Source organism: Athene noctua, chromosome 6, assembly GCF_965140245.1.
Source record: "Athene noctua chromosome 6, bAthNoc1.hap1.1, whole genome shotgun sequence".
NCBI classification, from domain to species: Eukaryota; Metazoa; Chordata; class Aves; order Strigiformes; family Strigidae; genus Athene; species Athene noctua.
This window is the reverse complement of record NC_134042.1, coordinates 47,431,262-47,448,141: the sequence shown is the minus strand read 5'-3', so window position 1 is coordinate 47,448,141 and position 16,880 is coordinate 47,431,262. Positions and strand designations below refer to the sequence as shown.

Sequence of the window (16,880 nt, the reverse complement as noted above, 5' to 3'; positions counted from 1 at the left end):
CCCCATCTTCTGAAATGCACAGCTGCTTTGCTGTCAAGGCCTGGCCAGCTGCTGCCCAGCCATGATAGGCCTTCATTAAATCAATCAAATGGACACAGACCTACTTAATACATAATGAGAGGGTAAAGTCAGTCAGAAGAGTCTAATTCTGGGAGTGGAAAGGATCCTCTTTTTCTGAAGTAGGATTTTTTTTTTATAATGGTAATGGAGCAGAGATCTACTGTAGTTAATGATAACAGATCCTACCATTTTACCAGTAGCTGGGTTAAAATCAGTAACTTTGTTTTGACAAAGACTGTCTTTCTAATTGTGCTGCTTTTCATGACATCTTAAAGAGTGTGGTAGTATTGGTACAACAAGGTTTCCAGGCTTTATGTGGTTGTTCTTTGATGGCTTTTGTAAGCTGAGGAGTGGGAGCCAATATGGTGGTTATAAGATGCTAATCCTCATCAGTGGTAACTGACTTGTGTGGTCCAAAGTTGGCTACGAAGGAGGACAACGTGGAAATTGCTTGTCATTGACTTTAACAGGGGTTGTGTTACACTGAGTTGCTCAGCGTGTTCAAACTGTTGGATTTTTGGCAGTAATTGCAATATATGGTGCAACTCAGGATTACTTTTCACAAGGTGAGGTTTAACATAATAGATACTGCTTGTGTCATAAAACATGAAAAAAATCCAAAGGTACTATAGAAAAAAAATCTTTATCAAATGAAAATGTAAAGAATCACTCAATTGGTTTGAATCCAGATAAAAATCTGGGTATTGCTTTTGGTTCTTACCCAGTTTTCAACATGTCAGAATGAGAGAATTAATTGTCTTTTGAGGGTACATTTGGCAGTCAAAGAATGCACTGTGACTAAAAGGAAAGAAAATCTAAACTCCAGTATCTCCACATAAAAATGGAAGCTTTTTGGAACATAACCTGATTTTTATTAAAAAACAAATTATATATACTACTGTATTTGCTTGTATTTAAGTTGTTCTGTTGGGGAAGAAATCATACCCATTTGTTTCTCAGGATTAAATAGTCAAATACTCCCTGTTTTACAAGGGAACACAAAGGCAACATTCGGTTTTTCCTCTCAGTCTCCCTGCAGGCCATTCTGATTCAAAAAAAAAAATCAAGATTTTAACATGCAGTTTCATGAAATGTTATTTTCAGTGTGTGTTCTTAATAGATACATTCACATGTTTCAAAATTGTACCTTTTTATGATGTCAAGAGCTGGAAAAAGGGATTTCTATCTTACCTGTAGAATTGGTTATAACACCATCTTTGAAAGACTCTTCCAACTTACCTGTGTCACTTTTAATAGCAGTTCCTTGTTCTTTCACTTTTTCCTCCCTAATCAAACATGCAAAGATGTTTGCAAAAAAAAAATTCTAACTAGCTGGTCTCCATGCCTCTCATTGAAGAGAGTTGTAGCACCTCCAGGTGTATGCTTAGAGGAATTTTTTCTTAAGTCTTCATTTTGACAGTCACCTGGAGGATGTATCTGTAGTATCTTTAATAGTGTGCATTCATTCCAAGTTTTTAGGGTTCTTGCATCACAACAGCATCAAGAAACAGTGGTCACAGTTGCTTTACATTGTTGAGCAGGGAAAATGCTTCTGGCATTTTCCAATGTACCTATTCTGCAATAAGCAAGGATTTCAATTCTCATATGTCATTACCATATATTCTATTAGCACTAATTTCATACAGGAAAAATAAGTATATGAAATCCATGATGTGAGATTCCTACAAATGATGAGTAGTCATCTATTAAAATATTTACATTTTGTTTCAAAGTAGTTCTCGTTTCCTATGTAGTCTTTTCTCTAAGTGACTGTGGGAGACCATATAAAATACCTGAATCATCCATTTCTGTTGCAGCCTACGTGTATTTTAAGATAACATTGAAAAAGCTGACTTAAAGTTAAATACAGCCCTACGATAATTTCAAAGTTAATGAAGCATATATCCAGAAACAAGTGGTTTATTTACATATATAAAAAAACCTAAGCAGCTGTGATGTGTAATATGCAGAATAGCCTTTAAAAAACTAGCTAACCATTGATTAGCTAATCATCCTTCTCCTGCATGCATGCGTTTGTAGGAGTTTTGGCTACAGTGAAGCATGACCTGCATGATACCATGCACAAACGTTCTTTATAATTTCTTGCTCACAATTTTATGCTAACAGGCATTCTCAGAATATTCCTCAAAGAGGAGTGAAGAAGTTGCAAACTGCTGACGTGCAGCTCTAGAGTGAGTCATTTTTGAGGATGGTTCTAGTTGGTAGAAATTAACATTTTAAGACTCCTTGCATCTCCACATGGTGTAGGGTTTGCCATTGGTTTAATTCCTTTCATTTCCTCAATTAGTGTTCAAACTTGGCATCAGAAAGCAAACGTGCAAGTGATGAAAACACATTTAAGTACTCAAGCAACAAAATTACATTAACTCTGGCAGCCTATCTTGGTCAGATACTCTTCCAAACTCCCAATCCTGTACATATTGTTCTTCCTCTTAGCTTGCATTTATTTCCAGAAGAGTTTATGGGACTGTCAGCCTATTAATAACATAAAAGGAAGATCTGTCCCTGGTACTTTAGCCCCATATTGATTGACTATATGATGTACGTGCTTGTAAGTAGAGATTTGTTCTTTGTTTTGTGAAACTATTTCATCCTTTGTGCTCCCACTCAGCTCTACAGGTTAGCATCCACAAAAGCTTTAACATTTTCCTGTTAACGATGAGTCGGGATAACAGAGCTATATTCTTGTTTAAAATCACACCAAAGACAGAGGCAAAACTCATGGTGAGGAATAAAATGGCTTAAAACCAAGTGAAGCAAAGCCACTTGCAAGTTTTCTGCAAGTTTCTCTGTGTTTCATGTTGTGCCTATTTGCTGCTTGTTATCCTCAAAATAATTTTACAGAATACGAACACTGTTAGTATTATTTGGAAGGCAACAAGAAAGGGAGCTGGGAAAGGAATATGTCCCTTATACAGAGACTCTGTGTTCATTGCTGATTTCATTGTTTTACTGTTTACAATATTCTCTGACTGATGTGACCTGCTAATGAGAAAGGAGAAAAAAAACTGAGACCTGTAAAATTTAAGCTTTAATTATAAAGCAAAAAAGGGCATCTTGGAGGGTTTTTTTAAATGAAATTCAGCCTCTCACCCTGAGATAAAAAATACTTTCCCATGTTGCATTTAGTTACGGGTATTGGATGAACAGCAGAAAGGTCTTAATTTTTAATTCCTGCCATTTAAAAATTTCATACTGTTTTGCTTCTTACTTGGACTTATCTTTGGCTACAGTCTCCCTTTTTTTCAACATCTGTATAGGAAAAATATGAAATGGAAAGACAAGAGTCTCTTAAGAAAACTAATTTTGAACAGTTGTCACTGTGAACTTTACTTATGCCCCGTTTAGGATGGGCATAAGCGTCTAGGTAGAAGTAGTGAATTTTGGAGGGTAGTCGTGTCCGAGTGCCTGTTGGGAATTTTAGCTCTCCAGTTGCTCACTGATGGTGATCACAAGTTGTGGCATCAATGGGTTTTGGGTGTTTTCTTGACTTTGGGTGCAGATTTAAGGTTGCTGATGCAGCGGCTTGATGATGGTTGATGTATTTAAAATAAAACTCTTAACTCAGAACAGTAGACACTCGTGGGAATAGATAACCTTGATGAAAATCCATGTATCTTACTGTTGCAGTAAGTATATCCCTGAAAGGTTGGTCTTTCTCATTTTGGCCAGTAGCAAAAAAAGACTGAAATAGCTGACGTGAATTATTCCTTGGTGGCAGTTATTCAGGTCTTACTCAAATCACCTTTCAGAAGGATTTGGTGTCTACTTGGTTCAGACTCTCTCTGTGAAGAGGTGCTGATCAACAGAGAAGCAGGTACAGGATCCGGGATGTCTCTCTTAGGTGGATCAATATTGCAGTCAGGTTTTATGCCCTGAACATAGAAAAGCTTTTCATCTTTCCATTTTAGTTTTCTTCAGCTGAAAATACTTGGTATCAGTGAAACAGTTAACATTCTGTCTGCAAGAGTGCCGTTTCTAACCTATGTTTCTGCTGCTCTGACCTACAGTTCTGGTTTGGCATTATGCCCACACAAAAGAAATGGTTTGAATTCAACTATTCAGAAGTATTTCTGAATGTTTACTGTTATTTAGCTATATTTAGTTTAAACAGTTTGAGTCGTATTGCCTTTAATCAGTAAACATTACACTAGATGGTAGAAATTTCTCGATCTTGAAGTTGGTTTGCAATCTAGATGGAGAGAAAAAAGCTGTGGTTTCTATAGCAATATTTCATTTGTTAACCTGGAAGAGCATACTAATTCTATAGATAACTGTTTCTCTTTATATAATCCCTACAATATGCAGTATGAGCAAATGGTAACTGATGCTGTACAGTGTTGTGATTATTCATTTAATTTCCTCCAACTATTTCCCAAGAAAAAGTAGGAAAATAAGAAGCAGATATTGTCTCTGCCTGATTGTAGGTGATCCCTGTTGGGCTTTGAAGCTCAGAATTCAGTGAAGCAGGCAGGGCTGAAATTGATTCTGATGCTGGGCAGACTGCTTTCTGGTTAACAAGGCAGTAGCATATACATTTACATTTCACTGCCTCTCTTCCTGCCTTGAAGCTTAAAGTTTACAGAATGCAGAGATGACTGAAATTGAAAATGCTGTTCTGCTTTCCTTCAGGAACTGCTTGTGACTTTCCTGTTATTTTTAATAATGTAATGATAGGATTTTTTGACACGTACTGTACGTCTTTCCTTCAAGACAGCTGCGGTCTTCCTTGTGCAAACTGCCTTACCAGCAATCCCTATGATTGCCAGGCTGGCAGGAAGAAAGTGGCATGCGTAAAGTCTTGCAGGGAAAAGATTTTTTTTTTTTTTTTTTTTTTTTTTTTGGTCTCTCGTAGAATCTCAGATTTCCGTGAAGTATATGTAGATATAGACATTATATCCTCTGCCCACCTCCCAGTAAATTTACTTCGTTTTCATGGTCTCCGCATGAATAAAAGAAAATCTTTATTTCATGCTGTGGACTGTTTACAATAAAGTTCATAAGTGTTTATCTCTTCGAGGCTTTAGGTTGTAAAGATAAAACTAAGGAATTACAGTAATAAATTATAGAAGTGACTCTAAAAGTGTTTCCAAACATGAGCAGAACTCAAGCATTGGAGCTTAATCACAAAACAAATGTGGTTGGAGCTTAATCACAAAACAGAAAGGGTTAGAGGAAGAATTGTTCTGCAACCTTAGCTATAGTTTGGGTAAGGAAGGTGAAAACTCCAAACAAACAAAAAACCCAAACCAGCAAACCTAGAATTCCTGTGAACTGCTTCAGTCTTGTAAATAGCAGACCTTCTCTGTATTAGAACATTATGTTAAGTATATTAGTGTTTTCATTTTGCGAGTCTCACTTCTGTCATAGATTGTGGCTTTCCCTGACCTGCATTTTTTTTTCCTCCTCCTGTGCTAATCACTTCAGTCTCCTTGAATAATTTTGTTTTCTGCATATTTCACCATTATATGGGTACAGGGCCAAATGGGAAGTGGTTTGGGTTTAATTCTTGCTGTTAGGCTTTCGTACAAATAAATGGTTACTTTGCATATTTTCTGTTTTCATTATGACTGCATTTGTTTTCGCAGCCTGAGGAAGAGCTTGATCCTGAAGAGAGGGACAACTTCCTCCAACAGCTTTACAAGTTTATGGAAGACAGAGGTAACACTGATAATTTATTTATTTTTTTTTTTTATTTTTTTTTAAGTCTCCACTTCTTAAATGGCTTTTTAAAGTTGATTTTAAATGTAGTGGATGTTATTATGACCATATTCTCATGTCAGTGAAAAAAAAATAACAGCTAGTCTGGTGCAAGGAAAAACCACTTTTACCCATTTTCACATGTGGTATGTCTGCTTCCAGTACTTTGAAGCACAGCACACAAAGGAAACTCAAATCCTCCCTGAGGTGTTTTGTTTTTATTCTGCTTTCACAAACCCTTTTTTATGTTAACAATCCCTGTTAAATAAGCTCTTGGTTGATTTCTTGTTGTGACAGCCGTGGCTGGGAGCTCTGCTGCTGTTAATCTCAGGCTGGAACCTGAGGAGGCTATTCATGGATGGTGAAATCCTACCAGCAGAGAATGGGAGATGTGCCATCTTCAAATCTCCTTGCAGAACTGTCTTAATCATGCGCAGATGTAGCAGTGATACTCACCTGAAGAGACAACTTAAAGGATTCTACTTTGTGCTGTAGCTAGAACAAGAAAATAGCATATTTTAAATGTCTGTCTTTACAGAATTAGGTGAGCCTGTAATAAATTGGAATAGTTAAAGTCCTGACATAAGATGTATATTGGAAGTACACGTGCTATGATATAGAGAGCAGGATATACCTGCTGACTTGGGGGAACGGTTGTTGCATAAGCCATTCACATTTGCAGTTGTGATGAAACTGATATTTAAATGGAAGATTTTTCTGTTCCTTGGCTGCACACATGCCCCCCTCCTCCCCCCCCCCCTTTTTTTTTTTTTTTCTTCCCTAGGTATATTTAAGCCTGGAAAAAGTTTTGTCTTTTAGTATATATATATTTATTCATTTTAGTCATGAACTTGCTATTTCAGTTCAAATACTGCAGTAATCCTACAATAACTTCGGTGGAGGTAGATTACACGTGCAACTACTGTTTTTTTACTTTTTTTTTTCTTTCTTGACAAAAGTTACCTGAATGACATTTCCATAGCAGCATACAGTACAGCAGATATCGATGTACTTAAATTTGAAATAATTAGAGCTAAGAGTAAAATGTAAAGTGCATGCAGTGTCCGAATATTTCCTCCTTTCTTTTCTTCTTAGGTTTTAAAACTGGGGGTGGGAAATGAAGTTAAAAGGCTCTGCATCCCTTTTAACGAGGTGTGTTCTAGACCACAGAATTGTAAAAGAATAGTTCCAAGTCTGTTCAATATTGCCAGTGCTTATCACAGGTTTAGAAATTGATTGTGTATATTACAGCAAAATGTACTGGAGTTCATCCAATACAATTTTGAGGCCTCCTGTGTGTAACCAGTGTTTCTGGAGAATAACCTGCCTTGGGGGAATAAGAGGCTATGTTGGGGGAGGAAAATAAAAAACCATGCTGCTGGACTAATCCACAATTTTTTTTTCTTGTCTAGTAGCCTGATTGCTCCCCCTTTTCTGTTTTCCTCCTTCCTCACTCCCTTCCTTAAGCAGTCTTAGACTACAAACCAAGTAGGGATCATGTCAGGAGCTTGAAGAGGCAAAAGAAGAAAGCATTTGTGCACTGAATTTGAAGACTCAGTCCAGAAAATATTCTTTAAGATAATATGTCAATTGAGTAATGTACAGGACTTTTTCAGGACCACATCTTTCCCCTGCCTGTCTACCTTTTTTTTTTTTCTCTGTCCTTATAGCAAAATTTCTATTCCCACCGGATTTGTTCTACATTCTGTTCTCTCAGTATGAATGTTTTGATTCATGTAATCACGACACTATTCCTGAAGTCCTATAAAATTATTTTAATGATACCAAATATAATTGCATGAAGATAAAGGAAGATGAGAAGCAGCAGGGAAGAAGTTTGATATTCTTCCTTGCTGGGAGGAATACTGTCTATGTACACAGCCACTTGCCCCAAGTCACTTTTGGTTTCCCCTTTGCAATTAATTAGTTTTTTATGTCATTGCCACTCATCCGATTTGAGTTCTTTCTTTTTCCCAGAGCTGTCCCAAATCTTCATGTCTTGGTAGGGCTTTGTGCTTCTTCACATTCTGACAATTTGCATGTGTATATTTTTCTAATCCAACATTTCTGTGCTACCCCATTTCTTTCAGACCACAGAGTTTTGAGATAATCTCTTTTCACATTGCTCTATTCCACCATCCATCAGGTGTTCTGTAGAGCTCACTGCAATTCTTGGCTGTGCCCCCCCTCTCCACTCAAGAGAGGAACAGGGGGATGCAGCCAATTGGATGAGGGTTATTGCACAAATCTGAAAAGGAGGTCGGGAAATCAGAGTTATCAAGCAGCTGGTGCCAGTATGCTAATAAACCACCCAGAAATAAGTGATGCATTCAAAAGAGGGTGAAGCCTTAATTGGTGGTTGGAAACTACTGCCTTGTGACATATCTTTGAACTACTAAATACAGATTTTAAAATGCAGAAGGATATTAGTAATCAGGTGTGTGCTAAAGGAATGGAAGAAACAGTTTGCTGTTCTTTGTGATAGCTTCTTATTTCTGGTTTTGTTTTATTTAGGTACTCCTATCAACAAACCACCTGTTCTGGGCTACAAGGACCTTAATCTCTTCAAACTTTTTAGACTGGTATATCAGCAGGGTGGGTGTGACAATGTAAGTGTTGGATGTTTCCTGAACTAAATATGTCTGTTCAGTCTTAAAGGCTGTGTCTTGTGGTTGTGTTTAGATATCATTTTTTAATGTTCTTGGTTAATAAAACCTGAAAACTTCCTTTTTTTTCTTTTTTTTTTTTTTTTTTTTTTCCCTAAAGATTGAGAGTGGTGCTGTATGGAAGCAAATTTATATGGACCTTGGCATTCCTATTTTGAACTCTGCTGCTTCCTACAATGTAAAAACTGCTTATAGAAAGTAAGTTCTTATATTGTATAATGGTGAAAATATTTTTCCTTTTTTTTTTTAGTAGCATGTACAGTATTCAAGCAATTTTTGATGGTTTCGTGAAACAGTAGTTGACATTCTTCAGTTAATGAGCAGTTCCGAGCGTTTTCCAGTGCCAAGGATTGAAACAGTGGAGGAAAGGAGGGAATGCTCAGGGCTACATAAGTTCCTGTCGCTCTAATACATTAGAATTCCACTCATTTTCTTATCAAGAAGCATTCATTTTCAGCATGTGATGATGCCATTTCGGAGTACAACAATGAAATTTATAAAAAAAGCTTTGGCAAATTCTGCTTTGCAATTTCTGGTGATTAAGAGGAACAGATTCTGTCTACAGTTGCATGCTGATTGAAGTCTGTAGATGCTGCATGCAGTGAGGAGAATTTTATACCTGTTTTTTTAACTTCCTGAAAAACATTAATATAGACAGACATGTTTCAGATTGTGTATTTAAATATCATCTTTGTGGAATCAATAGAATAATGGCTTTAGGGCATAACTATGTACATTGCTATGGTGGATGTGACAATATTGAGTAGTAAAATCACTGCTGCAACAAAAAAATGCTTAAATCTTTTTATTCTGATGCTGGGTTTCAGTTGTGTATTAACTTTTGAAATGGAAGCCTTTTAGGAATGACATTTTTTCAAGCTCATTTTCTAAATAAAGATTATTTTTATTATTTATTCTCCTGGAAGTTTGACAAGAAACAATTGGGCTTTTTGAGTAAAAGGAAAGAATGAGGTTCTCTTGACTCGAACCTAAGGAAATTTGGCTGGTTGAATAGGGATGACTAATGACTCAACTCATGTTAATGTTGATGAAGATGAAAATATTCAGACTATCTTCAGTGGGATTTGAACTGGGCACGTATTTAAGGTCTGTATTTTACAGAGAAGAGTATCATAAAAAGAGTAATTGGTAAATATGTACTAGGTTGCTGTTACAGTGGAAATGATTATGTTGTATGGACATATGATAGTATGTTGTAACTTGCATATTTATTCTTTGATGAATAAGCTAGTTTATATTTCTCTCACCTATAACTGGATTAGAGTGTGCACACAGGCAGTTATCAGAGAACAAGCTGATGCATGGCAATTTGTTACCATGTGGTAACTTGTTGTATGCCCGTATTCTGTTACTAGGCTGATTTTAGCTGTTGTCGTGCATTTGGAAAACCGTGTACATGTTCTTAGACTTTACTGTCATGAATTCTTAATTGGGTGGGGATGAAGTTAAATTTGTGGGAAGTACCCGTGTGTATTTCTCAGTGTTTGGCTTGTGTGCATAACTGTTTAATTTCAAAAACTTCTCTGGCTTTTTATTTTTTGTTTATTTGGGTTTGTTTTGGGGTTTTTTTTGCTGAAGTTACTGCTGCTCTTGCTTTTCTGTGAGCAGGAAAATAGGTTTTATGCACTTCAATAACTAGTAAATAAAACATGAAAAATTAATGAAACTTCATTTGTATCTATAGGTATCTTTATGGTTTTGAAGAGTACTGCCGTTCTGCAAACATTCAGTTTAGGACCATCCATCACAATGAACCAAAAGTGGTAGAAGACATACAGAAACACGTGGAACCAATGGAGGAAAGTGTAAAAGAGGAACAAAAAATGCCCCCGACAGAAGTTAAAAAAGAAGCAGAAGAAAACTATTCCAGCAGTGAAAGTGAAAAAGAAGAAATAGAACTAAGATCCCCAAGGGTAAGTGGTTTGAACTGATTTCTGTGTAGTACTTAACAAAACCCCTTTGTATAGTGAACAGTTCACATAATGAGGTTTCCCTTGTGGAGTGATTGTACGTTTGAATTGGTGTACTTGTACAAGCGTAGGACAGGGTTCTGTGAGCTCAGAGTTGATGTTAACTGTTAATTATATTCTACCTGTGAATAGAATCAGTTTTGATTATTTCTTCATATTCTAAACCATCCATGGGATTTGCTCAGGCTGTATCTGATGTCAGACATTTTGACTCAGGGATGGCTTGAGAGCTAATGAGAGCTGTGTATCATCAGTGAAACTCCCCAGGACAGTCTTGGTTGGGGGTGAGAGAACTTCCACAGACTTCCACAGGAATCCGGAGCTTTCCAGCGAGAAGCAGGAATATCAAGGGGACTGCTCCAGCTTTAACAATCAAAGGAAGACCCGTTTGTCTGAGCTGTTTTTTATCACAATATCTCTTCTTTTAATAAAAGAAACGCTGCAGTTTTACAGTACATAGGCAAAAGTAGAAGGAGGAATGCTTAAGTTTTTTGTGTTACTTTGAGTGCTGTAGAGGTGAGGGTTGTATTAGTAGTTACACAGATAAGAGCAGTGACCCATCAAGCTAGTGGATACTGAACCTGATGGAGAATACAAGAATACTGTTAAGGTATTTGAATATGACTGGCTTAGTGCTCTGTAGCACTCCTGTTAATTCTGTCAAAAGGGCATTTTGTGTTCCTTAATAGAGCATGGTTAGTGAAGGACAAGGAATTGCTACTTTTTTAATTTTTCAAGTTGTAAGGATTCTGTTCAACTAAAATGTAGTTCTTTTTACTTCTTGCAAACCAGCTTTTCAAGCAAGTAATCTAACTGCAAGTGTTTTTTCCAAGCTGTATCACCCTTAATGAACTTCCTTGTATGACACTAGCTTTGTTGTTAGTTCCTTCACTTTTTTTGTTTTTGGAGAAAACTGGTGAGAGGATAAAGGAATGGAAGAATTTTTTGTCTTTTTTTTTTATCATCGTCTATGTTAATTTGTTAGTAATTATTTGATGATGTATTTTATTACTTTATTAATCCAGTCACCAGCTATCTATTTATGAATGATTATTTTTCCAAAGTGTTTACCATTATACTACTGTGAATTTTAATTACAGTGCCTTTATTACTGTCATCTTTGGATGGCCTCCAAATAATTAATTTTGCATTCATAATGTATTTTAAATGTTCTGATTACAAAGCAGTGGCCCTGTACAAGAGACTTATAGTAGCAAAATTATTAACTACTACTAGATCCTCAAGTTACCAGTCGCAGATAGTGCCAGACAGCAGTTGTCTGGCTACTCTGTCTTCTAAAAATGTGATACTTACAGATTTTCTAAAGCTGACAAATTTCTGTGCTGTGAAATCAACAGGTGGCTATCAGGATTAAGATGCTGACAGGAGCATGCCTTCCCTCAGTAGTCCTATATGAGCACATTAATTAATGCTATTGCTGTAGCTGACCAAGGAATTTTGGCCCTTTCTAGCACAGCAACAGACCTTACAGGTCTAAATGGCTGTCCTGAAATCCTCCAGGAGTTAATCAGAAGCTCATCCTCTTTACTCCAAACCAAGCAGAATGGCTTTATTTTGCTTTTTTCCTCAATAACAAGACTTTAAGCTATTATCTTAAGATTTTCGAATAGGTTGCTTTTTGATGTTACTTCCAGCCTTTCTTCTGTCCAGGGATAGTATGTTTCACTTTCAGCTGAGATTTGGAGAGGTTATACAGAGAAAGGAGTTGTTAAACTGATCTTATTTCTGTTGTAGGGACGAAGAAGACTTGCCCGTGATGCAACCCCTGCTAAAAAAGATAGCGAAGAGGATAAAACACAAGAAAAATTAAAAGACAGTAACAAAGAAAACAAAGATATAGAGGAAACACCTGAGCATGCAGAAAAGAAAGAAAATGAAACTCCACTAGGGAAAAAAAGTACACCAAAGCAAAAAGAGAAAAAAATTAAAAAACAGGAGGATTCTGATAAAGAGTCAGACGAAGAGGAAGAGAGGCAGAGGGAGAGGTAAAGATTAACTTGTATCACCTTCTGATGAGTGTGTCTGTGCCATGATTGAGCCATAATCCAAGCAGGAGTATACACAGCAGAGATCTTACCAGCTAAAATGTGGAAATCTGGGACCTAATTCACTCAGCCAGACAGTAAAGGGAAAATTTTATTTCAGGCTTGTAGAGTCTGTTGTACTTTATGGAATCATCTTTTCCTGGTAGATGCCAGACAGCATTTTTCACTTCCATTTTCTTGAAGGTCTTGCCAAGTTTGTGTTGGTGTTTTATCACATTGGTACGTACAGACACCAAGTAGACCAGGCTGTAAGTATGCCAAGTGCTGTATAAATGGTGAGCAGCTGTTTGGGCAGACTGTTCTGGGCAGTTGAAATATAAATGGAAAAAAGAGCCCCTCTTCTCCTGTGTTTTTGTGAAGCGTTTAGTGATGGCTGGTGAACTTAGAGCTTGCTTGTCTCGTTGTGTTGTAGGCAGGCAGGAAGAGGATCAGCTAATAAAGCGAAGGAGAAGAGGGAGTTTGAATGAAACCTGGAGGTTTCAACCAGAGGAGGGGATGGAGAGACAAGGAAAGGCAAAGGGAAAATAGCATCCAAAGACTGAGCTTGACAAGTTGAATTGATTTATAGTCCCGTCACAAGTTGTGACCAGATGACTAATTTATTACCTGAATTGACCTCTTCTTGGCTAACTTTTGGCTGGTGGTCAAGGGCATTCTTGTCCATGTGGCTGAGTAATACAGACATGAGTTGCTACTGAATAGAGCCTGATAGGGGTATTGTATTATTTTCTTCCAAAAAGCTTTGAGGAGTAGAAAAACCACACAGTTTTAAAGAAGGTGTCACTGCAGTCCAGAAGAAAATAATCTTGCAGTGCACCATAGCATGCAGAAATGCCTCAAATGAAGGCACAGCGTGGGTGTGCAGCAGGTCACAGAGGTATGTCAGATGACCAAGGCATCATAGAGTTTTCTTAAGTGGTGCAGATAGTGCTTGTCCTCTTTGTTTTAGTTTTTTGCCACAGCAAGGTAGTTTCTCTTCCACTTAAGGCGAGCAAATATATTTCCCTAAAAGCAAAACCCATAGTCTTTTTTAGTATTTTCTTTCTTGGTAGCTCTTTTGTAGTTTAACTTTTGCATTATGCTAAATTCACCCTAAAATATGGAGAGAAGTATAAGTAAAAATAGGTAAGATTGTAATTCTTGAAAATATGTTTAAGCAGAATGTTTAAATATCAGACATAGCTATAATAGGAGGTGGATACAGCTAATAAGAGGTGTGTAGCCACTTCTAATCTTGGTTAAACGCTGTTGCAATCAACTTTTTTTTTTTTTTTCAATGGAATGGTGTTTGTACCCATGAGAGGCGATTCAAACTTCTGTGCACTGTAATGAATTGTAGCCTATTAAGCAAACTGTAAAATTATTTTTTTTTTAAACAGTGTGTCAAAATCAAGTTACTTTATAAACTGAAGTTAGTTCTTTCTGTCTTATTTAGGAGCCAAACACTGAGATAACTTCCTCCTCTTTTTGTATTGTCAAAATACTAATTAAAAAAAAATCTTTAATTTTGAAGTAGTTGTACACCCACTAAATTTTGTTTAAATTATGATGTAATTTTTCTGGATAGTTTTGGCACTTACCCCTATTCTCTCCAATTCTTTTCTTGATTTAAAAAGCAGTGTCCAGGCTAGTTTCAGAGGTAGCGCAGGATGCAGAAAATGAAAAAAATTATTCTTGCAGCCTTTTTCTTTTGTAGTAGCTTGGCTATGATAGTTAAATGTTAAAACACTGATTGTCACTAATTAGTGGACTTCTTAAATACACTTTACTGTAGGGAGGAAATTGAGAACAAAGGAGAATCAGAAGGTGAAGAGGATGAGGAGGATGCAGAACCCTGCCTGACTGGAACCAAAGTGAAAGTAAAATATGGACGTGGAAAGACTCAAAAAATTTATGAAGCCAGTATTAAAAGCACAGAAATTGATGATGGAGAAGTTTTATATTTAGTGCATTACTATGGTTGGAATGTAAGGTGAGGATAACAAATTGCCTGTCACTTCTTTGTTTGTTAAAAGCATTATTTGCAAAAGAATTTTTGTTTTTAAGAAAAAATAAAAATCTGATCAGTGACTTGGCTCCAAATAGAATTATCAGCATGATAACAGGTTCTGATTCTATTACACCTTTTGGTGCTAGTAATTTTATTCATGGTATGGCACTACTGCATTGAAATCTCAGAATATACTTGTGTGTTTCCAAGTTTCCAGCTGGCTTAAAGCTCCTCACAGGAGCATTGCTGTAATATATTGTGTCAGCTAGTGTGAGCACTGTCACACTTTTTTTTTTTTTAAGGGAGTCACTGGTAATGATGAAGAGATCTACCATGAAGTGTGTATCAAGCACTGAAATCTTGGCAACAAAATTTATTCTTGTATTGAATGTTAACTGTGATTATAACAAATGGTTGTTACATGTAGAGAGGGTAGGAGAGGGCTAAGCAACAAAGAACTACAGAAAAAATTCATCAAATGTTTCTCTTGGCAGCCATGCTTTATATTCAATACTGATGTAGAAATGGGGCTTTTTTTGTTGTTGTTAAGAGCATTGTGATTATGTAGACAAAAATAGCACAAAATTGATTATTTTTAAAAATAGAACACTTCTGGTATATAACTTCAGATGTTCCAAATCCACACATTTCTAAGTACTAAGCAAATTTCTTTATGTGGCAACATAAAGGTTGGGGGGGCGGAGGGGGTAATCCCCTAAATACTTACATGTGTCCCTTTATTATATAGCTCAGGAGATTTTGAAGAGCACTAGTAGTATAATTGCACTTTTCAGAATCTCGTCCAGTTTGTTGCTAGAATTCAAAATCTTTACCTTTTTTTTTTTTTTTTTTTTTTAAATATTTTACTGTTGAGGCATGGTGTGATGAAAACTGCCTTTTGTATATGTTGTGAAATAATTGACAGACTTTATAGCTGGCCCAGTCTCCTGAGTTCCAGTGCTTTGCTAGGCAGAGACAGGGAAGTTTGCACCTCCATTCCCCCATCCTATAAATTTTTTTCATGTGATAGATATGTAATTCATCTTTCTAATGCCAGATACTGCATGTGTTTGGAAATAAATGTTCTGCTTTCCCACCTCTTCTTTAATAAGTATTTTTTGTAACTCAGTCTTTTAATGCTCATATTGCAAATGATTTTTTTTATATGTAGTGATAAGTGTATGTTATTATTCACTTTCAGATATGATGAATGGGTAAAAGCTGATCGGATTATCTGGCCTGTGGACAAAGGAGGACCAAAGAGAAAACAGAAGAAAAAAACAAAAGTAATGGTTATTTCGATAAGTTTCTTGTAGTACAATATTTAATGACTATCGCTGTTCTTTATTTAAAAAAAAAATTATTCCGTCCACAGTCTGTTTTTTTAATAAAAGTGTAGAGCAAAAGAGAACAGGTTTGATGATCATCAGTGAAACATATTAATAAAAATTCATTGTTTTACCCTCAGAATAAAGAAGACGGTGAAAAGGATGAGAAGAAGGATGAGGAGAAACAAAAATCCAAGCGTGGGCGACCCCCTCTGAAATCCACTCTTCCATCAAACACATCTTGCAGTTTATCCAAAACACCAAATAGCGAAGGTAAATCAGGAGCCAGAAGTGCACGGAACAACTTGTCAGATTCCTCACCATTACCAAATGGAACAGAAGGTACATCCAGTGCACTCGTGTTCTGGCATGGAAGTGCATGTACACAGTGATGTAATGCGGTGCGTTAATACGACAACTCCAGCGAACACAGTGCTGTCAGCAGCTTTAAAGTCCTACTTAACCAGTCAGTGAACAAGCAATATAACAAAACAAATTTTTGGTGCAGATTTTACTCTACAAAACCCAATACTTTCGATTTTGGTTTTAGCAACACTTCCCAGGCAGGTGAGATGTAGCTCAGGAATGTTTGATTCTGATAGAGGATCAAATGGTGAGTGATCTCAGTCCTGTATGTGCTTTTGAGGTTTTTTTCCAGGTACCTTTTTGAAAAGAGGTTTGTTTTTTATTTTTTACCTTTTTTGAAAAAATTTTCTTTTCCTCCCTGTGAATTTTATTGAGGAAATAGTTGAGCTGTCACTGCTTTGCTCACAGAAGAGCTATGGGAGGACTACATAAACATAAATGCTCCATAAAATCATATGACTAAAAGCGTTGTCCACATGCTTCTTGAACTCTGATAGTACTACTGCTATTGTAGTTTCATAGATATCTTGAGTAAAAATGAGAACTGTAATAAGTGTGTTGAATAATGCAGCATTTTTTTAAGTTTGAAATTGTGTCTTGTAAACTGATGTTAATATCGCAGATTACTAAAAAAATTGTTTCCGTGTGGTTGAAAAAAAGAAATTGTGTTGTAATTAATGATTTAGTGTGCT

The 16,880-nt window shown here is 36.5% G+C and overlaps 1 protein-coding gene across 2 annotated transcripts in view; it reads left to right on the top strand.

Annotated features, from left to right (window-relative positions):
* ARID4A (AT-rich interaction domain 4A) overlaps nt 1–16,880 on the top strand; it is a 48,100-nt gene that overhangs the window by 27,394 nt on the left and 3,826 nt on the right. Inside the window, exons 12-19 of one of the 2 annotated variants that reach the window (XM_074908884.1) lie at nt 5,670–5,742; nt 8,296–8,390; nt 8,548–8,645; nt 10,153–10,381; nt 12,194–12,444; nt 14,279–14,476; nt 15,696–15,780; nt 15,963–16,095. In XM_074908884.1, the coding sequence (XP_074764985.1) occupies nt 5,670–5,742; nt 8,296–8,390; nt 8,548–8,645; nt 10,153–10,381; nt 12,194–12,444; nt 14,279–14,476; nt 15,696–15,780; nt 15,963–16,095 (1,162 nt within the window). Of the gene's footprint in view, nt 1–5,669; nt 5,743–8,295; nt 8,391–8,547; nt 8,646–10,152; nt 10,382–12,193; nt 12,445–14,278; nt 14,477–15,695; nt 15,781–15,962; nt 16,165–16,880 lie in introns of both variants that reach the window. The other variant, XM_074908883.1, reaches the window with a different exon arrangement.